This window comes from Medicago truncatula, chromosome 3 (assembly GCF_003473485.1).
Source record: "Medicago truncatula cultivar Jemalong A17 chromosome 3, MtrunA17r5.0-ANR, whole genome shotgun sequence".
Lineage (NCBI taxonomy): Eukaryota > Viridiplantae > Streptophyta > Magnoliopsida > Fabales > Fabaceae > Medicago > Medicago truncatula.
The window spans coordinates 42,119,364-42,145,967 of NC_053044.1; the positions used below are offsets into that span (position 1 = coordinate 42,119,364).

At 32.4% G+C, this 26,604-nt stretch overlaps 4 protein-coding genes across 4 annotated transcripts; 3 read left to right on the forward strand and 1 right to left on the reverse strand.

Moving 5' to 3' along the window:
* Window positions 1–3,555: 3,555 nt before the first annotated feature.
* LOC11437294 (F-box/kelch-repeat protein At1g67480) lies at window positions 3,556–6,785 on the forward strand. Its single transcript, XM_003601756.4, has 4 exons — window positions 3,556–3,735; window positions 4,522–4,590; window positions 4,698–5,554; window positions 5,880–6,785. The coding sequence occupies exons 3-4, from the start codon at window positions 5,064–5,066 to the stop codon at window positions 6,505–6,507; spliced, it is 1,119 nt and encodes a 372-aa protein (XP_003601804.1). The 5' UTR covers window positions 3,556–3,735; window positions 4,522–4,590; window positions 4,698–5,063; the 3' UTR covers window positions 6,508–6,785.
* Window positions 6,786–6,913: 128 nt separating this feature from the next.
* Window positions 6,914–7,991, forward strand: LOC11446406 (small ribosomal subunit biogenesis GTPase RsgA 1, mitochondrial-like). The gene is given in 5 exon segments (XM_024778989.2): window positions 6,914–6,925; window positions 7,027–7,083; window positions 7,201–7,266; window positions 7,356–7,578; window positions 7,581–7,991. Coding segments are annotated over 5 exon segments (573 nt in total). The 3' UTR covers window positions 7,796–7,991.
* Window positions 7,992–11,752: 3,761 nt separating this feature from the next.
* LOC11446407 (nuclear pore complex protein NUP54) lies at window positions 11,753–16,689 on the forward strand. The gene is given in 10 exon segments (XM_003601758.4): window positions 11,753–12,245; window positions 12,341–12,394; window positions 13,035–13,094; window positions 13,193–13,303; window positions 15,450–15,515; window positions 15,611–15,697; window positions 15,795–15,896; window positions 15,967–16,116; window positions 16,276–16,369; window positions 16,372–16,689. Coding segments are annotated over 10 exon segments (1,188 nt in total). The 5' UTR covers window positions 11,753–11,855; the 3' UTR covers window positions 16,446–16,689.
* A 1,437-nt stretch (window positions 16,690–18,126) lies between these two features.
* Window positions 18,127–21,513, reverse strand: LOC11435681 (protein kish). The gene is made up of 6 exons (XM_003601759.4): window positions 21,352–21,513; window positions 20,981–21,032; window positions 20,684–20,790; window positions 19,842–19,876; window positions 19,240–19,330; window positions 18,127–18,445 (listed from the first exon to the last, which is right to left on the reverse strand). The coding sequence occupies exons 2-5, from the start codon at window positions 20,981–20,983 to the stop codon at window positions 19,263–19,265; spliced, it is 213 nt and encodes a 70-aa protein (XP_003601807.1). The 5' UTR covers window positions 20,984–21,032; window positions 21,352–21,513; the 3' UTR covers window positions 18,127–18,445; window positions 19,240–19,262.
* Window positions 21,514–26,604: the final 5,091 nt, after the last annotated feature.

A 26,604-nucleotide genomic window follows, 5' to 3' on the forward strand; every position in this document is an offset into this window, starting at 1 on the left:
AGGTTTAGGTTGCCCAGATTTCTCACATCATGATTTGGGAAACACAGGAAGATTATCAGTAAGATTCTTGTAAATTGATTGGTTTTAATTAACTGGCATGTCTTAATACTACAGAACCCAACAATCTAAGAATCTTTCTTGGTAGTGGTAGTACAATAACTCATCATAACCACAAGAGAGAATATGACACTGTTAGACGTTAGTGGACGTTGGAATTGGTTTTTCACAGAAGTCGATCAATGGACCTGTATATCAATAGAATAACTTTATTTTGTTTGTATATAGTCCTTAACCTTTAGAGGAGTGTTAGTATAACACTATTTAACATGCGTTTTTTTAACAAATTATCTTCTATCAATTTAAATTTATTTAGGTATTACCAAATTTTGATCTCGCTTGATGGAATAATGTTTGGTTGTTGTAGTAGGTCTTGTTAGATCATGTGAGTTTCATTACCAAATTTTGATCTCACTTGATGGAATAATGTTTGGTTGTTGTAGTAGGTCTTGTTAGGTCATGTGAGTTTCATATTAATTTAGCAAAATCTTATAAATTTTGATAGATAAAAGAGACTAAGTTGAAAAATACAATGTGATGTTGAATCACATTTCTTTATAAAAAAAAAAGAGAAAGAAAATATTTCATTTATAAAATAAGAAGATATCTCATTCATGTCAAAAGACCCGTGGGACTGATGTGTCTGTGTGATCCAAATCTGGTTTGCCATTTATTTATCCAAATTAAATATGTGCACCTGTTTAAATTTTAAGGGTCATGTTAACTTCTGCTCTAAAGGTACATGTTAAACAACCCAAAAATAGAAATATTCTCTTAAGATTTGTGCATTCAATTATCTAAAACTTAAAAAAATTAAATTCAATGCACAAACTTCAAAAAAAAAATTACATTTGACTCATTAACTTGTGCCTTAAAGGCACGAGTTAACATTTCCCAAACTTTAAATATTTTACCAATCACAATATAATTTTTAAAGGTAGTTTGTTGTCTGTTTAGATTTCACAAAACTCGAGTACAAATTTGCGAGAGAGTCTAAAAATGTGTGATTTTGAAACGAAATATTAGTCCTGAAAATGAAATAAAATAGGAGAGCCAAATATTAAACATAGAAATTAGGGTTAAAGAGTACAAATGTGCAAGAGTCCGAAAATGTGTGATTTTGAAACGGAATATTAGTCCGGGAAATGACCTAAAATAGGATAACCAAATATTAAACATAGAAATTAGGGTTAAATATATTTTTAGTTTCTATAAAATTATAAGCTTTGAAGTATTGTCCCCAGGTTTTTTTATTCACTTTTAGTCTCTACTTATATTTTATGGGGACTATTTTGGAGGACTAAAAGTATCTATTTTTTTGTAAAAGGTTTTACAAACAGTAAATATTCTTACAAATTACAATATTATGGTTGATTAAAATTATCATTAAAATTTTATAGGGACTAAATACGTTTTTAACCCTGAAAATGATATGTTTATGCTAATAATAATAAACAATTTCCTTAATCTTGGGAGGACCGGGTCATTTTGTGCATATATAATTCAGTTGGTAGAGACATTGCAATACGCAAGGGTCGTAGTTCGAATTTTGGATTTCTCACTTGTTCACTTTGTTTATTTTTGGTTTCACATTTATGGTATGTTTGTGTTTGAAGTGGAATGCAATTTAAACGCACGTTTCACTTATTCTACTAATTAGAGCTCCCTTAAAATCACGTTAGATGGGCATTGGAACGCGAGATTTCTTGTTCCACCGCCAAACCAAACAACCTTTCAAAGAAGTTAAAATCGATTATTGAGATGTAATTTTGATTTTGACATGTTTGATTGTTTTCGAATAAAAACAATTATGCTTCCATAATTGATTATGTTTAAAGACGATTTATAGTTTTTTATTTTTACTAGGGATGGCAATACGGGCCAACCCGCCCCATTTAGGTCCAGCCCGCAATTAGCCCGCCAAAAACAGGGTGGGGCGGTACGGATCAACTTGAGGGGGTGGGCTCAAACTCACACCCTGCTTCGCCTAAAGGCGAACTAGCGGGCTGGCCCGTCTATTTTTTAAAATATTTTTTGTCGATTGTTGTTAACAAATACGTTGCTATTATAAAAACAATAAATTCAATATAAAGACTCTAACAAATCTCAAAATAAATCAACCATACATCCACATAAAACAAATTACAAAATAAATCCAACAACATGAAATAAGTCTGAATATAAGGCAGTGGTGAATCTGTTTTTTTCTAGAGGTAGTGGACTAGCGGTGAATCAGTTATCACCTATCACTATCACAGGAGAGTGGGACAATTTGAGGATGGATTGGTATCATTTGACCCAATTGTTTATGGGGTGTGTAAATTAAAAATTCGGTTACTAATAGTAAAAAAATAAAGTTTAATAGGCCCGTGGGCCAACCCGCTATGATCCGCTTTTTCAGCGGGCTTAATAGGGGGGGGGGGGGTCAACTAGAGAGATGAACTTAAATTCTCACCCAACCCGCCTAAAATGATGGGTTAAACGAGCTGGCCGATGGGCTGGGCCCGTTTTGCCACCCCTAATTTTTACGCACAAATCTACATTTCTAATGATAAGGGTAAAAGTGGGACAAAAAGCAATATGTTATAAGCTCAAACACTAACGACGTCTAAAGAACCAGTTATAAAATAATAAAATAAGTTATGAGCTTGTGATGAAATGATTGTTGCCAGATTTTTTCTGTCATATGAGCTTATAATTCTTTATAAGTTATTAAATAACTTATACTCACTCCATCCTAAAATGTAAGAAAAAAAAAACTCATTTTCTTTATCCCAAAATGTAAGAAAAAAGATAATTTTTTATCTTATTTAATCTTTTTTTTTTATTTTTAAAAAACCATTTTTTCCAAGAAAAACTTTAGCTTATTCTTATGAAATTAAATACAAATTAGATTCAATTTTCTCTCTCTTTCATTTTCTTCATAATCAATAGTCAATGAAAATTGTTTTTACTTATTCTCATAAAACAAAAAAGGCAAAATTACACTTTTAATCCCTTAACTTAATTTCAGGTAACAGTTTGGTCCTTTATCTTTTTTTAATTTCAATTTGGTCCTTTTTGTCCATTTTCATATAAAATTTTAAGCTTAAAATTCATGATTTTATTTTCTTATGGTCTTTCAGTCTTTAAATCTATGATCCTCGTTTATGTTTGTATAAGAATATTAGATTTGAAGCTTGAAAATGTATATGAAAATGGACAAAAAGGACCAAATTGAAATGAAAAAAAGATAAAGGACCAAACTGTTACCTGAAATTATGTTAAGGGACTAAAAGTGTAATTTTGCCAACAAAAAACTATACTCTAAAATCTTAATAAATATGATTTGATTTTTTTTCTTACAATTTAGGATGGAAGAAGTATTATGCCTTAACAAATAGACTTCTCCACCACCAAAAAAAAAAAAAAAAACCTACTTAGAGACAATGATTATTTTTGTTTGGACAAACTAGAGACAATGATGTTTGCTTGATTATCATTTTTCCGGTTCCAACTTAATTTGAGCGAGCGTTATCTCCTTCGACCAACCTTGGTCCCAATCCTATAAATACCCTTTGCCTCTTACAACACACATTCTCCTATCCCTATCCATTTTCCATCCACTCTATTTACTCATCTTCAAAACAAAAACCTTCATTATTCTACTTCTGAATCTGCAAAATAATTCTTTTTCCTGTTAGTTCCTTGTATCCTATATACTTTTTTCATTTTATTTTGTATACTTATCCATAGTTTTTTTTTTCTTTCTTTCTAATTGATATTATCTATGGTTATTGTTTATTGCTCTGTTTGGTGTCTCTCTATTGCAGATCTACCTGTTTTTTTTTTTTTTTTTTAAATTTAAACCTGGTTTACACAATAATCAAACTTTTTATTGGTTTAGAATTATTGCTAATTTCCTGAAAGATTTTCAACTTTGAATCGGTGTGCTATTTGTCTTGTTGCGTATTAAATATATATTAAATGAAACTAGACTTTGATTTTGTCTTGATCAATAGAGTTTGATAATGTGATTCCTGTTTTCTGGAAACTTTGATTCTGGATCGGTGGCTCTTGTTTTATTCGAGCCACCGCTTATTTGAGCCACAGGGATCTCTGTGAATTGTTTTTAAGTTCATTCTATAGATCAATTGAATTCCACACCGGAAAAAGCTTATTGGATCCAAACAGGTTGGACTTTTTTTGGTTTTCCGATCTGTTTGGTAATTTTTATTTCTGGTCATTTATGTGCAAACACATCTAAATTATATCATCAATTTAATATTGGATCTTGTGGATACTTTTTTTTTTCCTGGTTATATGTGTGCAAACACATCTTGTGAAGGATGATTTAATTTTCAACCCTCTAGAATGATTTTTTTTTTATTTTTTTTCTTTTCATTTGAATATGTATATATGCAGTTATATATTTCTGATTCTTGTTTTGACTTATTTTTATTCTGTTTGATGAATTCATTTCAGTTGGTATAAAGTTGAAGAAAATGGAAGTTAAGGGTGGCTGAGTCTTGGCAAGTTCTATGGCATATATTGGTATGTTATCTTGTGTTTATGTACACTCATAATTTTGTTGATGAGATGAATATTGGTTAGTTTGTATTTTTATCTTCAAATATAACACTCTTTGTCACAATTTGTAGATATCCGGGTAATGTGTGAGGGAGGATACATCTTTGGCAGCTCAAGAAATAATCGACAAAAAACTGAAAAGAATCACTGTAAGAGAAAAACCCCTGTTATGGAATCTAAATCAGACTGGACAAAGCATAAAAAATCATCCGCTTATACTGCTCAAGTGATTCGTTCTGCCACATCTTTTATGCCTTGGTCTTGTAGAATCCCAATCGGTGAAGGATTTTACGAATTTCTTTAGATTCTCAGTAAAACATTTTGTGCATTATTTGGTTAATTGGTAACAACAAAATTCTCTATATTCTTGTGCTACATTGCTGATTTCATAAGTGTCTGGTTTTGTTGTTGGAAAGAAGAAATTTATAAATTCAAACATGTGTTTCACCAATTTGGTCAATCAAGATAAAACAACTCATACGCGAAGCAAAAGCAATCATTGTTTAACCATTGAGGCTCTGGATAAAGATGATAGCCCTATTCTACCTGGGCTTCCTGATGATGTTGCAAAGTATTGTCTTGCACTTGTTCCCCGTTCCAACTTCCCAGCTATGGGTGGTGTCAGCAAGAAATGGAGGTTGTTTATTCGGAGCAAAGAATTTGTGATGGTGCGAAAATTGGCAGGGTTGCTTGAGGAATGGCTCTATTGCTTAACGTTGGACAGTGAAGGGAGGGAAAGCCATTGGGAGGTCATGGATAGTCTCGGTCGCAAATGTCGATCCCTTCCACCAATGCCTGGTCCAGCAAAGGCTTCGTTCGGGGTTGTGGTTCTTAACGGAAAGCTTCTTATCATGGCTGGCTATTCAGCTATTGAAGGAACTGTTGTTGCCTCAGATGAGGTTTACCAATATGATTCTTACCTTAACAGGTATAATTAACTTCTCAAATGTGCATTCTATCTAGAAATCTTAAGAGTTTATTATGTACACCCTCCGGTCACTATTATAAGCAAAAGTTTACATTTTAGATTCATTCATTTAATGATGCACATGGTCTTTATTATAGACCACATACATCATTAAATGAATGAACCTAGAATATAGTTTTTTGCTTATATTAGTGACCGGAGGGTGTATATGATAAGTAAGTTCTCCATCGTAATTTAATTGCTGGTAAACCTATCATCCATTTCATAATTTTTGAAACATAATGTTCTAAGTTTTTGACTTTTCTATTCTCAATTGCAATTGTAGTTGGAGCAGATTATCAAACATGAATGTGGCTCGTTATGACTTCGCTTGTGCCGAAGTGGACGGCTTGGTTTATATTGTTGGAGGCTATGGGGTGAATGGCGACAATCTCTCTAGTGTTGAGATGTACGATCCAGATACTGACAAGTGGACACTGATAGAGAGCCTTCGTCGCCCAAGGTGGGGTTGCTTTGCTTGTGGATTTGAGGATAAGCTCTATGTCATGGGTGGAAGGTCAAGCTTCACTATTGGAAACTCCAAGTTTGTTGATATATATAACCCCGAGAAGCACAGCTGGTGCGAGATTAAGAATGGCTGTGTTATGGTCACAGCTCATGCAGTATTGGAAAAGAAGTTGTTTTGCATTGAGTGGAAAAATCAGCGGAAGCTGGCAATATTCAGTCCTGAAAACAACTCATGGACAATGGTACCCGTCCCATTGACAGGGAGCTCAAGTGTTGGTTTTCGATTCGGGATACTGGACGGAAAGCTGTTGCTATTTCCGGTTGAGAAAGAACCTACTAATCAAACATTGTCATATGATCCAAACGCGGCTTCGGGGTCAGAGTGGCAAACTTCAGACATAAGGCCATCTGGTTTATGCTTGTGCAGTGTAACAATGAAGGCATGAAACTTCTATAGTTATGGAGTTTTCTGCATTTTAACTGAAGTTTAAAATGGTACTGAGCTGGGGTGGCTTTCATTATGTGATCAGATTTTAATCTGGTGCTTTTGCTTCGAGTTTTGACTGTTGTTGTATTTTTAATTTATAATTGTAATCTTGTTATCATGCATGATGCATGCTATTTATGTCTTTATGGCATAAAGGGGGTCAATACCCTTTGTTGTTTTGTAATATCAACTTTGTAGAATCTCTATTTCAATTTATGGTGGATGAATTTTTGTTTATTTTTCTCTTGGTTTAATAATGTGATAACTATATTATTGTTCTCTTGGTTTTATAATGTGATAACTAATTAACTTCGAGAGGGCTAGAGGCTACTGCACGTCGTAAGTTGTTAAAATAAAACAACTACATGAACATCAAAGTTATAAAAATATTTCCTGGATATTTCAGTTATGTGAAATTATGATACAATATTTGTTCTTGGATAGGTGAAATTTTTGCTTGATTGGGAAAGGATTGCAGGATTATGCTTCTGGTGGAATTTACAACTGGAATATATTAGAGCCTGGATCTAGTTTTGTATGGTCTACGATTAGATCATTTGAGCCTCCACAATCTCACATATAGATTAAAAAAAATGTTGTCCATCATCTGAGAAGAACAGCAATTAAATATGGAATTATTGATTGAGTTTAGCAATACAAGTCTTCGGGCAATCCTCGTACTTGTGATACTGCAGATGGGGAAAATTGGTTTGAACCTGTGCGTTTCTTTCTCTCGACTTTTCATGTATTTTAGTATGCGTATAACTTTGATATTTGTTTCACCTGTGTACCTGCATTGTTTCTCAGATTTTAGGTAGCAAGTGGTATGACGACCAGCGAGTTGCAGAGGTTTCAACTAGAAGTGGCAGGAGGAAGCATACGACTCATCATGTCTCTCCGCTTCCATTATCTGGAGGGGGTTCTCTTGCTGATACTCCTGGATTTAACCAGCCTAGTTTATTGAAAGTGACAAAGCAATCTATTGCACAAACTTTTCCCGAAGTTAGTATCTCTTGCACAAACTCTTGTAATAAGTATTTGGTAACTAATACACTATTCTTTTCAGGTTAAGGACAGGAGATATGGGTTCTCAGCAAGCAGAGCCACGTTTGGTGCTTAAGAAGCATAGAAGACAGTCTCGGAAGAAGACTAACCAATCAATTTTAGATGATCTTGATGATGACGACAATTTGCTTGATGAGGAGAACGATCCCCTTTTAAATGCTTTGAGGAATGAAAATCCTTAAATTTTTCGTTAATCCCCGTTATACTGATTGTAAATATTTCCTTTCGGCTTGTATCTCTGGGTCAAGTGAGTTCCCATTAGTTTCGATCCGAGTCTTCTGTCACTTTGGTTCTATCTTGTACAGAGTATGTGCAAATGACATTAACAAACACACCGATCTGGATTATGATGTTCCTTGCTGATTGCATATAAATGAATTGCAAGCATCATACAATCATTTTAGATTAGATCAGCTAGTTCCAACTATATTAGACAATTTGGTTAATGCCTAATGTTTTTTTCGTATTATTTCGGTTTTTTAAACTACAGATACGTTAGACAATTTGGTTATCAATCTCTTTGAAGAAAAAAAAAATGTTGCACAATTGGGTTAAGTTATTTTCTTTTCTTTTTGATCATTTAATATACAAATATTAGGTGATTTAATAATTTAAGTTGTAGAATTTAGACACTTTAAGCATTTGTATGAATGATCGAAATATCTTAATATCTATAAATCGAAAGACCGAGTGCTCAATGGACCAAAATGGAACCTAAATGAGCCAATTGTGCAACCTTTTAAAAAACAATTAAAATTAATTGATCATTGTATTCTTTAAAAAATGATATTAGTTTTTTTTTTATACTAAAGAAAAAATTGGTAATAGTGTTTTTTTCAATAAAAATTTGGTAGTAGTCTATAATAACATATTATTATTAGCTGGTACTAAGCATAATGAACTCCACTGAAAACGAATTGTTTAGGAGATCTCACTTCGATTTTTGGATAGAAAAATTCTTATCCAGACTTTTTAACTCATTTTTCGTGAATCCGTTTTCCGTAAAAATTAGAAAGTTAACACCAAGAAAACAACATAGAAAACCATAAATAAAAGGTTTCATTATAGCTTTGATCACTCCATTTTATTCGGATATAAAATTGCTTCCCTTACTTTAGAATCCACCGCTTTTGTCCCCTCTCCCAAATTTCTAGAGTGCAAAAGGACGATTTTACATGTTTCAAATTAGGAGTGTTTGCAACGCGATTTGATTCGGTTTTGAAACTAAAAGTCATCCAAACCGTAATATAAAAAACATGAGGTTTGGTTCGGTTAAGTTGACTTTTAAAATAAAATTTGAACCAAACCAAACCAATTCGGTTTGAGTTAGACCAGTTTGTGTGGTTTTTTTTTAAGACAATAAAACATTTTGTTTCCAATATTAAAATTAAGTTAAAAAGTTAAAACACAACATATTTCCAACAATGTTTTCAAGGATGCTTTAAATTCAGGGCCGTCCCTGAGAATTCGGAGGCTCGGCTCTGGAAATGAAAAGAGGCCAGTGATAAAATCAAAACATAATTTTTTTTAAAAGAGCAATGTTCTATTTATATTTTTTAAAAGATAAATACAAGGTGCCGTATGTATGCGGTACATCCAGAGGTGAAAATGACTACCGTATACATGAGGAAACCCCACCTAACACCAAAATCAAGAGGAACTAATTCTAATAATCCTAAAAGAGACCAATCCTTGTGAGGGAATGAAATAATCTTAGGGGGCCTAAGAGATATTAAGGGGGCCTAAAAAGAAACCACCATTATACTGGATGGATATAAAAAAAAATGAGGCCCATCCTTGAGGGAGGCCCAGCTCGTTTGAGCTGTTTGCACCCCCTCAGGGACGCCCCTGTTTAAATTTCATCTAACATTGCAATTTCATTTTCACCAAACAACATAGACCAAATTAAATGTGTGGACCAAAAGTAGTTGTATTATGTAAGAAATATAAAATACTAAGATTATATCATTTTCTAAAAGTTCAAGTAGCATATATATACATTTTTGAAAAGAAAAATAAAACTTAACAAGTGAAAATTATGTCATTTTATAAAAGTTTTCATTGAATTTTTACGAGTATTAGTCTAGATGGCATAGATTTAATTAGTGTTTTTCTTATGTTGCGGTTTGACTTGCTTTGGTTCGATCCATAAACCGAACCAGACCATATAGTTGAGTAAAAAAAAATTTGAATACATTCAAACCAAATGCAGTTTTTTTGGTTTTGATTTAGGCTAGTTCAATTTACCATTTTCTTATTTGATTTATTCGGTTTTGAACACCTCTATATCCAATGACGTAACATACAACCTAAAGATGTACAAATAATTGAGATAGAAAAATATTCACGTTTAATTAATTAAATTGGAAAATTGAATAATTTTTGAATAATTTTTATGGTTGAATTTAAAGTTTTTAGAGTTTTTTACATTTTCATCCGTGAATACGTGATAGATCATTCTACATTATCAAATCGTATCTTGCATCATTTAAAATATGTCAATTTAAATTCGTCTTTAAATTTCTTACTAGTTCTACCTATATCGATTCCTACTCAAATATGACCCGTCTTTACAAATTTATTCAATTACTTATATAGGCTAAAGCGAAACTTACCAAAGTAAAACTATATACCTAAAAAAAAATAAAAAATAAAAGTAAAGCTATTTTTTTTATCAGATAGCTTAGTGGTTAGAATTCACCTTATAAGATGAATAAGGAGGGTGTCCGGGATTCGAATCCCGACCCCTGCATATAATAATGTATTGTCCTACCAAATGAACTATGCTCAGTAGACAAGTAAAACTATAATTTAGTCCTTTTTATTTATTTTTCGTACCACAAAAAATAAAAAGATTTAAGGTGGGTGTATTGTATTGAGATTTCAAAGGATTTTAAAAGACTTTTTTGTTTTAAAAAAATCTTGTGGTATTCAATCAAGATTTTTAAGAAATGTAAAAATTATTGTGGTATTCAATTATGATTTTCAAGATTTTTTTAATGAGTCCAATAAACTTCAGTGATATTCAATTGAGATTTTGCACAACTTAAAAATTGTTATTGGTATTCAAAATTCTACGGATTTTAATGGATTGTTGTGAGTAATGGATTTTGAGAGATTTTTTAGTATAAAATGTAGTACCTACTAACAATCTCACACCTAGCCTCTGTCTCCCCACAGATAGACTTAAGATTTTTTTAGTAGATACATATATACTTTTGAAAAGACATTTCCTTCATTGGCATGCTAGATACACAATATTGTGGTGATTCGTGACGTCGAACCTCTGTCGTGTAGATTCTTTGCAGAAATGCAATATCTGATATATATTTTTTTTAAGAGAACTCAAACATTCCATCAATCTTTGCACTTCACCTTCCCAAATATTGGTCGATCACAATTCACATTACGTTGTTAACTCTTTGCATCCATCTAACAATAAAACACAAACAACATATAACTAGCCATTGGTGTGTGGTATTGATAATGGTGGTTCGAGATAAATTGCTGCAATTATGGCCACTGCAAGATTATTTCCTATAAAAGACCTTAGGTTCAAAGCAACAAAGCTAGCTGAGGCAACAACAAGGATTATTGTAATCAATTGAAGAATGCCGACTGGAATAAGAAATAGAAACTGAAAATTTTATGAACAGTAGTTTGAAAATTTGTTCAATGGATTAGATAAAAAATACAGAGTCATTTCATGTTTTATAAATCAATAAAGTCCTTTAAAATTTTAAAAGTCTTTGAATTAAAATCCAAATTATAGAATCTTGATTTTAAAAAGTCTTTTAAAAATTTTTAAAATTTTAAAATCAATAGTAAAAAAAAATTCTATTGGTTTTCTTTTTCTTTATCCAAACGCTAAAATTTATTTGTTTACTAATTTTATCATTCACGGTTGTAAGTTTGTTTTTTTTCCCCTTAAAATTCATTGAATCCTTTGAAATTTTAAAATCCTATAAAATCCTTTAAAATCTTTAAAAATCAGTGTGATAAATTCATTAAAATCTTGAGTATATAAAATCTTTTACATAAAAGTTATTTTAAAATCTTAAAACTTATTTTATTAGAAAAATCTTTAAAATCCTAATCCAATAAACCCTACCCTAAACTTAAATCATAAGTCCAATTCATCAAACACCTTGAGTGCTAAATTTAAGCGCGCCTTTTGTTTTCAGAACTTGAATCACACGCACACAAATTCTCAAATTCTCAATCTCATCGTCGCACACCACCATGTTCGGCGGTCAATCTTCATCTTCCCTCTTCGGAACTCCATCTTCAGCATTCGGCACTCCAACCTTCGGTACTCCATCTTCCACACCAGCTTTCAGCACCCCAGGTTTCGGTACCCCTTCTTCAACTCCTGCTTTTGGTGCTTCTTCTACACCCGCTTTCGGTGGTGGTTCTTCCCTCTTCTCAACACCGTTCTCTGCTCAACAACAACCCCAACAACAGCAGCAGCAACAGCAGAATTCACTCTTTCAACTATCACCTTCTACTGGTTTTGGGTTTCAGAATTCTACGCCAGCGCCGCAACCTTCGCCGTTTCCAAATTCTCAATTGACTACTCAAATGGCTAATGTTGCTCCAGTTCCATTCTCACTGGCGGATCGTGATATTCAAGTATTATTTTTTCACTACACTGTTCAAATTTATTTTTATTTTTATTTTTATTTTGTGCTGATTAATTTGTTTGTTATCTTTGTTTTTCCAATTAGGCGATTCTTGATTCTTATAAGGAAGATGCTGGAAACCCCAAATACGCTTTTAAGGTTTTCTTCCTCGCTGTCTTCTTAATTTCTAAATTATTTGGAATTATAGTGTGATAGATATAGGGTTCAAACCTAATTAAGCTATTTATCCAAGCAGAACCTAATTTATCATAAGCTGTTTCCTTAAGCTGTCTTAAATTGTCTCACAAATGTTTATGCCGGTAGATAAGTTTAAATAAGCCAATTCAAACAGAGCCTGAGACTCTGTTTGGTAAAATATAGCAGATAGCTTATAAGTTAATCTACAGCGGATAGCTAGTTGATAGCCGATAAACTAGTTGATTAAATTTGTGGTCTTTGGTATTAAAAGTTGAACTAGCTCATGAATATGTAATGACATAAAAAAGATATGTTTAGTTAGTATTTAATTTTTTTCAATTAAGATAACTGGGATAAAATTTAGAGAAAAAATGATAAGTTATAAGCTTTAAGCTATAAGCTACTTGAATTAGCTTATCAAAAAACGCTATAAGCTAGTAAAAATAATTTACAAGCTCCTGAGAAAATGACGGTTACCAAACGGATCTTTTTCAGTCATATGAACTGATAAGCTATTAACTATATGCTAGCTTATTGTGCTTTCCAAACAGAACCTTAGTCTTCATGTTTTCTCATGTTGGTCTTTGTGTGTGTTGTGCAGCATTTGTTATTCAGTGTAACAGACCCACAATTTAGGGTGAAGCCTGCTGGTGTTTCAGATGTAAGTTCGTATTTTTTCCCACTGAACACTCTAGTTGGTAGCTTCTTTTTCTTATGTCACGCGGCTGGCTAATTTTGGGGAATAGTTTATGTTGCTAGATCATGTGGGCGGAAGCTATGGGGAAGCTTGAGGGTATGGAAAGTGCTGATAGAGAACGTCTTTGGCCACAACAAGTTCAAGGTTTTAAGGATCTTTCCCAACGCCTTAAGGTAATTTTTTTGTGCTCCACTATGTTTGGATTGATTGGAAGGGGTGCATAGAAAGGACTCAACTGGAATTAGCTATGGGGTGTTTAAAACAGGGTTTAATGTAATGTGATGGACCTTGATGGAATCTGTTCCATCTAATACATTTTATTTTCTTTACCAATTCGAGGCTATGGAGCCCCATATTGTCTTTCTCTTCCGTACTCCCTAACATCGGAATTAAACTTTTCTTCATTCCATCATAAAATTTCCAAATATTGGTATGGTAGTTTTGTTCTATTCGATTTCACCTATCATTAGATATCCAAACAAAACATAGACATTGTACATTATAGCAATGGATTTGATAGGCTAACTACTGGACTAGTGCTAGCATATGATTTTTGAAGGAAATGGATGTTCATATGGTGCTGGGCATTTTGGCTCTTTTCTGCAGTTAGTTTTTAGTTAAATAGGGGCAACCTGGTGTAACTGGGCTCTCATGATTGTGGGATCCAAGGAAGACTCAAATCCATTCTAAATTTATTATAAACAACCTTACCTTGCAATTTAGATTTTAAATAATTATATATAAATGTAAATGTTTAGCAGTTTCAAAATTTAGGTGCATATCATCGGCATAGATGCCAGGCATTTGAACTTTGATTTTATGTGAAAAAAAGTTGTTTTCAAAATTTATTCTGCTCATCAGCTGTCCATGGTTAATACTAAAACAGAGAACTTTGCTGCTGATGTCAAGATTTTGTGGAAGATAAAAAACTTTACATAATACGTTGTTCTATTTTCAAAACAAACTGGTGATAGGAAGTGATAGGAAGGACATAGACATGTGCGTGCGTCGGTAACCTAGACAGACGGGAACTGCTAACATACTTCCATTTTCTTTTTAGAATAAGTAAATTTGCATCCTATTACTGTGTTTAATAGACAAGTTAAAACAAGGCATATCATATGGGTTTTGTTTCATGTTTGGTGCATGTGAAAAATAGAACAAAATAGGACAGAGCTTGAGAAAAGGGTTAATTCTAAGTAAAATGTTGGAATTAAATAAAACAGATATAACATGCTGTTCAGTTTCATTTTTTCTGTGTACCAAATGCTACCTACACCTTTTTTCATTTGGACCAAAACTCATTCTGCCTTTTCACAAACAGCTTAAGTTGATGGTTGGTTATTTAAGAAAATATAATTTGTTTTTCTTCAGAAAAACTTATATTTCACATTTTCTATTTCCTGTTAATGCCATGCCATTCATTTCAACATCATTATGCAATCAATCAAACAGTTGACATGTGAAAACAGCAGTAATGCATATTTTCCTAATAACAGAGTAGCTGTTTGACTTGCTTATAATTGTAAAACCCCATTTTACAATGGATGCATTGGAAAAGGTAGGAAACATAAATAAATATTGTCCAACTCTAATTTATTCTGCCTATAAATTACATGACATTTCTACTCTAGTCTCTGTTATGGTGGCATTTTAAATGAAGTTGATCAGCGTCTAGTCCTTTGTGGAGGGGATTGTTTATGATTGGTTTGAGTTAGCAGCTGCAAGATTGGTATGTTAGTAAATTTCAAAATCATTGAAACTGAAAGATTCTGCCACAAAAAAGTTGAGAAAAAATAATATTTAACGAGTGACATTTGATGATAGAAAGAGGTAGGAGTGGTAACAAAATAATAATGGCATGAAAGAGAAAATCGTTGATACCTATTAATTATAGTTGTTTTAGAAATGAGAGAAATATGATATTGACCAAATTAAAAGGCATGGTTATTAATATAGCATGTGTTGGGATCACGGTGGATATCCGACCTAACGCACATCCAAATTTATGCATCGTACTTTTAACCTACCAGTGGGAATTAATATGCTAAAAGATAAGTTAAGGAGAGCCAAGAGCTTTTAGGAACATGACTGCTCCAATTGTAGTATTAGATCAATATTCATTTGAGTATATACAACTCTTTACTGGGTGGATATATTGAAATATCCCACAATGGCAAAGGACGGTGCTTTGATCTGTATCCCCCCCAGTCAGTATTTGGTGCAAAAAACATATAATTAATAAAATCAGATATAGAAAATTAGAAATTGTTGAAATATGGGCTTTGATGACACATTTTTGCTCACATTGTCTTGCAGCTCCAAGATGAAGTCATTGTCTCTGATGCAGAGAGATTAAGTGTAACCCAAAGCAATGTTAAAATGGTATTTCTCTTCTCCTGCTCTCCAAAGAAAAATAGTGAACCGGTACCGGTTTTTTATGCTAACCTACCTTCTCGATTCTCTGATGGTATTTGCAGCTCCAAAGACATTTTCAAGCAGATACTCTTCCTTGGATTCAAAGACTGAAACAGAAAGAACAGATTCTTCAGCAACGTATTTTAAGAGTATGGACAATTGTTGTGTGTTTGAAATAAAGCTTTCACATTTCTTATTTTGTCTAGTTCTCTCCTCATTATGTCTAATCATATGTCGTGATTGAAGGTGATGAGAATAGTGGAGGCGTTGGAGGGAAAAGGCTGCCGTATTCCATTAACAAAAGGGGAAGCTGAACTCGCTGAGAAATTAGCCACAATAACTAGACAGGTAGAATTTTTGTATCTTCTGCCTCCTATTCTGTTGCTCGGATGGAACTAACATGAAAATGTTTTTCCAGCTGAAAGGATCTGGAGCGGAATTATCTAGAAGGGTACAAAATCTACTCGGCGTATCTCGTGTCAAGGCTAATAGCAATGGATTTTGTAACTCAGCTCATCTTCTGGGCTCAACCAAAATTCATGATCAAAGTCTGGCTGACCTGCAGGAGGTAAGATGCTACCAATATGGCAATATGAGGTTTATTGCTTAAAATATTTTTTGATCTTTTGCTGTATTTTTTAAACAATCATTTGTATGACGAAATTTGCATTTTCATAACTCCAAAGAACTCAATGTTCATTAATGATGGTCTACTTTGTGAGAACAGGTTTTACAGCAGCAGATGGATGCCATAGCAAGACTTGGCAGTGTTCTAAAGCGAGATGCACGGGATATGGAGATTATGATGGCCGAGGACACAGGAACTTCAGAAAATGGACATTTAATGTAAACTTGCTTAAGAAATCTGTAGCCTTCTTGCTTCATATTTTCCTTTGATTTGTTATTTTTCCATGTATCATGATTTGGTAATATAGTGAGCTCAGTAGATTTTAGGGACACTTTTCGTGTAGTTGGCGGAGTAGTTTAACTTGATCCATTTGTGATGTTTCTGTGGCTATTTGAATCTTCCTACATTCTTGAAGGGTTCAACATACATGGTTAGCAAGGGTATATTTGTCAGAGGATTTTGGAAAAAAAAGTGCTGGCATGTGAGGATTGTAAAATATTTTCAACTTTTGAAGTTTTTAAAATCAAATGATTATTATAAAACTATATTCTTCAATTGCTTCAATTTTTTAATGATTATATTATTTTTAATTCTAAAATTAAGAATTTACATTCTATTAAACTAGTTGTTTAAAATATTTATCCAAACGTACAATCCGTAAATAAATGTGAGGAATATATATATTTTTGAAAGAAAATGTTAGGAATATTAAAATGTGTTCTTATTTTTGCGAATTTTATCCACATATAAGATTTGGGATTATCACGTTGAAGTATTGACATGGTAAAACTTCTAATCTGCTCATGGATTAAATTCAAAGCTAAAGTTTTTTTATGTGATTTCACCAACAATGAAGTTCTCAACCTCTTATGTGTCTAGGTGCAGTTTTGTCTGGAACTTGATTTTATATTTTTGTTCCTTAGATGTTCTTAGGATATTCGTTAGCAACACCCTAAAACTTCTATTATAGTCTAAACTACTACTTATAAAAAGAACTCTCAAGAATTATTAATACTCTTTGCAAAAAAAAAAATTATTAATACTCAACAAACACTTTCTTTCAAGATCCCCAAGAATAAAATTCCCACTATTTTTATTTTTGGGTACAATGTTGCTTAAATTCCCACTATTTTATTCCCGGATAAGATATTTCTAGGATTAATTTATGAATATGTGTGAAACAAACGCCCCCTAAGTACATACGGAGTAGTATTCTACTAGAAATGTTTTTCAAACTCAAACGCCATGTTCCATACGATTTTTGTTGCTTTCAATCATTTTTTTCTCTCATCAAAGCCAAAAAAAAAAAAAAAAAAAAACACTAACAGAATAGAATTTCATACAATAGAAAATGGTTTAGTTTTAATTACTAATCCCTATTGGTATTGGACATGTTAACAAGGGAAGTCACGTTCATAAAATGATTTTTGACACAATGTTCCAGCGTTTGGCAAGAAGCTTCACGCTTGTATTTTGTTCTAGTTTTCCAACAACAAAAAATCATTTAAGTGCCAATGGTATCCACCCAAGTAATCAATCCAATCTAAATCCTGATTATTTATTGTTAATAATCTCCCGACACCATCGATTTGTAAATAGTTTTACATAAACAGAGACTTTCAATTTGTGCAAAAGCATGGATTTTTTTACAGGGTGTAAAAGCATTGACATCAGCAGTGTAACTCTAAATCAAATACAGGAAATGGATAAATTAAGGGTTTAGTAAGTGAGCTTGAAGATGATACCAAGTCACAACGATATAAACTACTCACTTGATGTATACTGGACCAAACTAGTCATATCTAATATTACAAATTTCCATATTTACGCATCTAATCTACTCTCAGTATCTTGGGAGTATATTTAGAAGAAAAGTGTCGATTATATTTGAGTTTCTAAAATACTCGATATTTCGAAGCAAAGTTAAAATGCTATAAACCGCAAAAGTTAAGTAATGTAGAGAGTAGATATATGAATTCCTTCAAATAAAGCATGCTAAAGAGACAAACAGAAAAAAATTCAACTAATTCCTAAGGAAAGGGCAAGCAAACTCTACAAATACAATTGCATACTGAAAAGGAGTTAAAGTTAGATAAAGTTATAAAGAGAATAATTGGTTAACCAGATTTGGGCTGCTATACTGAAAAGAAAGCTAAATAATGGAGTTTCAGGGGCTCCAATGGAATAATTTTAGGTACAAACTATCACACTGTAGAACTGCAGACCATGTAGCATACAAAACTGTAGCAGAGCATAGAACAGATGCCCCCTGCAAAGATAAAATTTATAATTATTAGTGTTGACTATCACCATGTGGAACTTGTTATACTACTATAGCAGATGTAAAAATGTTACACTTATTTCAATCCTCAAATTAGCTTATTCTACTTATGGGCTTTCCTTTTGCTAGCTGCTACCCAAGATATCCAACACCCCGTTCCGGCTGAATGCTACCATGAATAACAATTCAGAAAGGATTGAAAGACTTTAGCCTTTAAGGTATGGAAGAAGAGAAAACCAGGATAGGAATTTCTACAAAAAAAAAAAAAAAAAGACCACGAGTCTTCAATATAGAAGAGCATTCTTGGTAAGCTATCCACTTCCCTGGAGGAAGTCCTAAAAGGAAATTGAAGTTAATGGTAAGCTTCCCATAAGCATCAAAAAACATCCATTCAGGGCTACCTTTGTGCTGATATCACAAGATATACATGCTTAATGCTTTGACAAAATATGTTTCACACAACTGATTCTATTTATTGAACAAATTGGATCTGTCAGTAAATTCCCATATCATCAGAGTTATAAAGTACAAACTTATCAACTTCTGCACATCTGTAAAGAAAAATTCATGCATACAAATCACTTGGATGATCAAGTAACAGGCAGTACTACGAACCAACAGATCTCCATTGAAAGGTGCCACACCCATATATGGTTTACAAACTTTTTTTTTTTTTTTTTATATTTCAAGGCAAAAAAATACTAATTAAGCACATTTACGTCTTAACATTACGTTTATTTTACTAGTATCATTAGATTAGATAAAGGAAAGAGACAACTTACTATTGAGTAGACAGAATCGAAGCTTAGAAGAAGATTATTGAAACACCCATCATGAAACAACCCATAGCTACCCACGGGCTTAAACGCTCACCTGTGTAAATAACCATACAAGCATGATCAAGATAATATCTCTGACAGGTTCCACACCTCATGAATTTTTTTTCTCTCGCTTACTTCGTAGCATCTTTTTTTGTATTAAAATATTATAACAATGACAATCTATTTCACAAGGAATCCCAACATGCTTGTGCAGCATTAAATGTGAGACAATGACATTCAAGAACTACAAGGGAAAGCTAGAATACTAGTAACCGCTGTCGCAAACAACCTGCCAATAGGGGTGTAGGTCATTAACACAAGTATACAATACAACTATGTTGTTTGACCCAAATGGATAGAAGGTATAAAAATATCACAGAAGAAAGCTAAATAAAACTTCAAGGGAAACCTGGACCCAAACTATGACTCCTTTCACCCCTTATTTTTCACTACAATCTCTTTCCAGAGTTTGAATAAAAACACAAACAGACTTTAAAAGCGAATATAAAAATAGACATAAAATGATAATTGAGGCAGTAGCAAATCAAATAGGAGACATCTACCTATTCTTGCCGCCTTCCAGAAGAAACCGCGAAATCTGTCAGGAAAACACATGTCATCAATTCTGTTAGTTCAGCAAGTTCTAAAATTCCATTATGAAGAATGAAACCACTAGTGCAAAATAAATATCTAATGGTTAAGAAAAAGTGATTTGTGTATAGAAGAGATCATTTTTAAATGAAGATGTAAAATTCAAATATCCATATTAACAAACACTTGCAAAAGGAATCAGGAAGGTTGCGGGAAAGGAACGGAGGGTTATAAAATGATTTTCTTTCCCTTTGCATGGATATTTAAAATCCTCAATTTTGAGAGAACTTAAAAATGCTCATAAAAACTAATAAAGGGATTATTTTTAGGGGTCACGTGATAAGCCTGCATCCACTATGTTTAACCCATGTTGAAAACAACTCGTTGTCAATTGAAGATTGCAGAAAGAGTAGTGATATTTGTACAACCATTTATGACAACTTTCTTTTTCTATCTTCTTATTGGTCAAAAACAATAGAGAGAAAAACGAAGAGAGAGAATAAAAACATAATGTGAGTATGAGAGAGAGTTGTCACAAAATGGTTGTCCAAATATCACTTCTCTTGTAGAAAAAAGTGATTTGTTCAAATTTCACAACACTAGAGTGCTATAGCCGCTATTTGACAACACTTTGTACTAAATCGTGTATTGCAAAACACTAGCGGTTTGTTCAAATTCCGCTACCCTATAGCACCACTACAGCTGCTATTCGACAATGCTGGTTTAAGATATACTACAGCAGAAACCATAAGACATAAGAGTATTTGGATTCATATTATACATGGAAAGAGATATAGAAGTATATCGTATTTACCCAGTTCTCTGCTCAAGGATTGCTGGAAATTGCATCTTGAAGAAAGTGCAGGCACATATTCCCAAAAGTATGACAGTAAGAAATGAATGGAAATTGAAAAGCGCAGACTGAAACAAAATACCAAACAAATGTCAAAAGCATTGGAGCCACCGTAATTTCGCAAAAACTACACTTTGGAGCTTCAACAAAATCACAGTGCCACCGTGGTTTTGTCAAACACGCCACCGTGGTTTTGTCAAACACGCCACCATTCCAAAAACGAATACCAAAGTGACTCAGAATTTACAGTTTCCTCACCATGTTAACGTATTCTTAGAATTCACCAGTCTTCACCTTCTTCTTCTTCAATCTACAAAAGATGCAATTAGCAATCACATTAGAATCATGATGCAGAACAAGATGCAATAATTCCAGTAATCAATGTGAGGCACACAGAAACAACGAAAAAGTTTGAAGATTATGGCGATACAATCTGAATTGAGATTAATAGTAAAAAGGTAACTAAACTTGTAACCTAGAAAATCATGACAGAAAATTAGTAGATCCTTAATATCTGTAATTGTTATGAGATTATTACCAAGAATTAATGCGAGAATCGATGAAACCTGGATTAAGAATAGATCTACACTTTTGTAGGAAAAAAGGACCTAGAAGAAGGGAAAAATTACCTGAATCCAGAAGAGTAACCGTTGATCCCTGTGAGCGTGAAAAATTAGAATCGTTGTTGTTATTTTCCCGGAAGGAAGAATCACTTTTCGGTTGGATGGAAGTGTTGCCTTTCTTAATTGTTAATTTTTCCTTTGTCTCTAGGGTATTTGAGAGAGTAGTGATATTTGTACATTTAATTGATGATAACTTTGTAACAATCTTACTTTTTTTTTCTTTTTAATAGTCAAAAATAATGGAGAGAGAAAAAGGAAAAGAGAGAATAAGAATTTTATGTGAATATGAGAGAGAAAATTGTCCAAAAATTATCACATAATAATTGTGCAAATATCATTTCTCATTTGAGAACTTGAGTCGAAATTTTCCCAATCAAATTAATTTTTGGATTAAATAATTATTTCTAAATATGCGCTGCTAAATTGAATTTGGATATTGTGTTCAAAATATTTTTCAACTGTATGAGATTATTATTTTTTTTACCAATGGTTATGAAATTTTAATTTAGTAATTTTCTAATATAAGATTAATAAGGACTTGTAACACTTTATTAAAAAAAAAAAAAACAGTCTTATAAGTGCAACTTTTTTTTTATGTTAATTATAAATGCAATTCATTTGATAACTTAATCAATATTAGTATGCGGAGATCAGAGTTCAAATATTAAATTTCTCGTTTCTCCACACTTATAGTCAGGCTCGGCCATTGGAAAGTGTAACGTGAGCTAAGGAGTTTCGGTCTCACAGTTTTGGGGCCTCGGATATTTTTGTCAAAAATTGTATGTACTAATATAACAATCAAAAGTGTTAGTTGCATATAAATGTTATAGACATCTCGCAATGGTTCAGCGGTAAAACATAATGTACAACCAACCACTAAGCCATTACAATTCTTTTATAATATACAACCGACCACTAAGCCATTACAATTCTTTAATAAAATTTACGAATTAATCTATTAGATGATGCTTCAATTCTCCTCCAAAACAAACCAATAGTATTACTATTTATTTATGTTTTTCTTGAATCAAGGGATTTTGTTTTTGTTAAATGATTAATATATTTTGACAAAAAAGAAGAAAATAAACGTGATTAGGGATGACAATTGGATCCAGACCCTATGAGCACCCGCAAAAAATATCTGCGATGGGTAGGATAAAACTCCGCTTTCATGGGTCCGGGCTTGGGTATGGGTAATTACCCGCAAATTTATTTGGGTATGGGCACGGGTATGGGCACTGTACTACCCAGCCCCGCAACCCACATATATGTATTTATATAATATTATAAATAATTTATTTATTTTTGGTGTACAATTAATTAATAAATTTAACTATTTAAGCCTAACCTTAAACCTAAAACAGATTAATAAAAACTTTAGTAACAATTTATTATGATTTTAACATGCAACTACAACTTTTTAACGTATAACTGATGTAAGGTATCTATTTTTTTTTCTTTCTGGGAATAATTTGGATGTTTTTTTATTTAGTTAAATATTACGATTCATATTATTTCGTAAGTTGATTCAAGTGTGGTGATTTTTATTATCTTTTCATGGCTAAAGTGCGGGTAATGAGTGCGGGTATGGACACTTAAGTGTCCATAGGGTATGGGGAAGGGCACTAAAGTTTTTGCCCACGAGGGTACGGACACGGGTACAGGCATTTTTCACAAATGCGGATATGGGGATGGGTACTATAGTACCCTACCCATTGCCATCCCTAAACGTGATGAACTTTTGTTGTTAATTTTTTTGTAAATATAAAAGAATTAACAAAAAAACATTTTTTTAAAATTTTATTTATGAATATATGTAATATCGTCGGATACTTTAAAATTTGTGGATTACATGTTTAATAGATGTTTGCGCGGAGGCGGAGGGCACAAATATCATATTTTTTCAACGGGACAGACACATATATCATAGTATTCGTACCCACAAATATTCATTTACATCCGTAGAACGGATTAGCCAATGAGTTTGATCTATTTCCCTTTATGTTTTATTTGTATCTTATTTTGGGATTATCATGATATTGATACGAATTTTTCATCGCCGTTTTGGAACGACTAATCTCCGTCGAGGAACTAATGGGGCGTACAAGGTAGGTTCTCCCCTCCTAACTAATTTTTTTTCATACACATGAACCATAAATCGAACCATTGACCATATATTCAAGGTCCCCAAGTCATTTACCACTTGGATTAATCCATTGTTGGTATTTACATTTTGTTTTAGACCAAATTCTTTATTATTTAATTTCACTTTATTTTTATGTACCTTAAACGAAGTTAAATATTTTGATAAATAAGCTCTAAAATTTAATTTTGTATGAAAGAAACCTTGTCAACATAAGGTCCTAAGCAATAATTGTCAACAAAGCAATATGTTTTTTAAAATTTAGAAACACATATCAAATCCCCTTTCTCCTGTTTTCCACTGCCTTCATAATCTCTAGTCTAATTTTTAAAATATTAGGACAAACAGTCACATAATTTGATCGAACTTCATGTAGGGACAAATAGTGATGCATATACGAATAATTTTTTTGTTTTTTACAGTTGATTTTAGTGGAGTGGTGATTAATTTAGCTTATATTTTTACTTGCATTAGTTTCGAATCTTGGCAATTGTCCGAATGTATAAGTTATATAGGTTGTTCACAAAACATAAATCTTCCTTACCATTGAATGATAAGGTTTCAGTAAAATATCCTAAACCCAGCACACTGGTTTTTTTCTCCATCTTTTTCCTCATTCCCCTGTTCATCTTCCTGACACACACAACTCTATGCCTAAATCTAAATTTCAATTGATGTCTGCATATAACCAAAAATAATTCTTCATAGTGATAATTGTAGTGAAATAAAAATAATGGAAATAGAGGAGGAGAGAGGCGATCAAACTGAAGTAGGACGGACGTTGAAACCTTGCCACAAATTCATCTCTGTCTAGTCACTTTGTAAACTTGTCACCAATATAGCTCCTTGACAACTTAATAAGACATTTTATCAACTCAGTAACCATTCATCGACTTCAACAACAAAAGAAGGAAAAAAGATCATCCACATTCTCCAACTCAAATTGAAACCAATCAGAAGCATGATCGTAGTTCCATTTGCTAAGGATACCTAGAAAAGGAAACCTCTTACTTTAATACAATCCATTGAAACTGGGGAGATTGGGAGGGAAATGAAAATTGATTTTTAGATAGGCACAAAAAACTCTAGTGTGGCCGAAAAAGAAGAAAACTATTCAGGGTAGAAGAAAGTGTGCCGTTAAATATGATAAGCCTTGTTGATCTAATAGTAAATAAATACTGTGCCTGGTGCAATAAATTCAAATTGTGCCTTGTAAGGACAACGGGTATGATAAAAGGTTGTGATGACAAACGGTAAGGCCTACGTTATCCTCTCTTGTTTAGAGGATAATTACCCTTTCATGATATAAATTAATCAAAATGTAATATACATAAGTAACATTAAATGTCAAATAAATGAGTAGATTTTTTCTAAAAATAAAAAGAGTTAATCTTTTTTTTGGAGGACGGTTAATCTTAATCATAAGGTAACTTTTAATACTTTTAATTTTTATTTAATTTTTTTTTGAAACAACAAATGATTTTTTTTTTTTATATTAAGGTGTTCAATCTTAATTAATTTTCACCATTATAACAAATAAAATTTTACATCAAATTTCTTTCATCTGGATGTCCTTAAATTCATCACTTACATTCATAAAATTTCTTCCATTCCATAACTCCGAACGTGAGAACAAAAGCATCTCCTTCATTCAAATTTCTTCTTCTTTATTCTTTCCTATTGATCAATTCTTGTTTCTTTTTCATTCTTCTTCCCATTTTGATTGTTCAATTTTGTCGTTCCAAACTGTCGCAGTTTTCAATTATAGTGAGAATTGTCGTTGTTTCTAGAACTGCATCAGGTATCGTGACTTATTTTTTTATTTAAGCAGTCAACCTAATAAAATCTGATAACACGCATAGACCTGCCTCTCTATCAGCCAAATCCTTTAAGTCCAAACAAAAGAACAAAAACCTCATCACATAACCATTTCAGCAGCAACCAAAAAAATGCTAGCAGACTCCCACAACATCACAGCGGCAACACCTGCTAGCAGCCCTCAAAGTACAACAGATGACTTACTCAATTGTTATAATTAACTACCTCACAACCAAGAAAAATCAAATCAAAAAGAAAAATCAAGTCACCATACCTGACATGGTACTGGAAATAACGACAATTCTCACGATATTCGGAATCAAACGAACGACAATGATTCTCACGAAAATTGAAAAATGCGGCAGTTGGGAACGACAAAATTGAACAATCAAAATGAGAAGAAGAAATTTTATGAATATGACTGATAAATTTAAATACATTCAGATGAAAGAAATTTGATGTGAAATTTTAATTGTTCTAAGTCAGTCATGTAGTGTAAATTAATTAAGATTGAACACCTGAATATAATTAAGGCAAGATTACATTATGGGTCTTTTATCTTATTTATTTGTAACATTTTGATCCTTTATCTTTATTTTTTCCCGTTTAGGTCCTTTATCTCTCTTAGAAGCACATATGCATCTTTTTTCTCATTTTTTTTATTAAAAATGAAAAAAAATCCATAAATATGATGAATGTTCATCATCTTCATCTTCTTCCTTTGAATCTTCATCATCTTCTTTAAATAAAATAAAAATTCTACTAAAATATATCTCCAAATATCGTGAATTAATGTTATATTCACCTCAAATCTTCTTTTAAACACAAAAATCAAAACCTTAATTTCACAAATGTTGCAAGGCGGATGGTGGAGGTTTAGTCACTGGCGGAAGGGTTAGGCTTTACGAAAGTTAAGATTGTTCTGGAAACAACAAAATTGATGTGCAAAGCTGCTCTCAATTTTGGGGTTATTTTTATGTCGGGTTTGAATATTGAGTTAGAAAATAATAATAATAATAATAATAATAATAATAATAATATACGGTGTGACATTTTATTTTTTTTTGCGATGAAACTAAATCTCTTTCTCTACATGGTTTTCATTTTTGTGTTTAAAAGAAGATTTTAGGTGAATATAACATTAATTCATGATATTTGTGTAGAAATTTTTTTGATTCAATGAAGATGATGAAGATTCAAAGGAAGAAGATGAAGATGATGAACATCTTCATCATATTTCTGGATTTTTTTTTTCATTTTTAATAATAATATATTTTAAAAAATAAAATTATGTATTT

Bases quoted from the DNA above. Each gene is read 5' to 3' on its own strand.
- LOC11437294 (XM_003601756.4), top strand. From the start codon at position 5,064: ATGTGTTTCACCAATTTGGTCAATCAAGATAAAACAACTCATACGCGA. The intron at 5,555-5,879 runs GTATAATTAACT...TTGCAATTGTAG, and splicing joins TATGATTCTTACCTTAACAG to TTGGAGCAGATTATCAAACA.
- LOC11435681 (XM_003601759.4), bottom strand. The intron at 19,877-20,683 runs GTAAATACGATA...TTTTCCTGACAG, and splicing joins ATCCTTGAGCAGAGAACTGG to ATTTCGCGGTTTCTTCTGGA. The intron at 19,331-19,841 runs GTAGATGTCTCC...TTATTTACACAG, and splicing joins CTGGAAGGCGGCAAGAATAG to GTGAGCGTTTAAGCCCGTGG.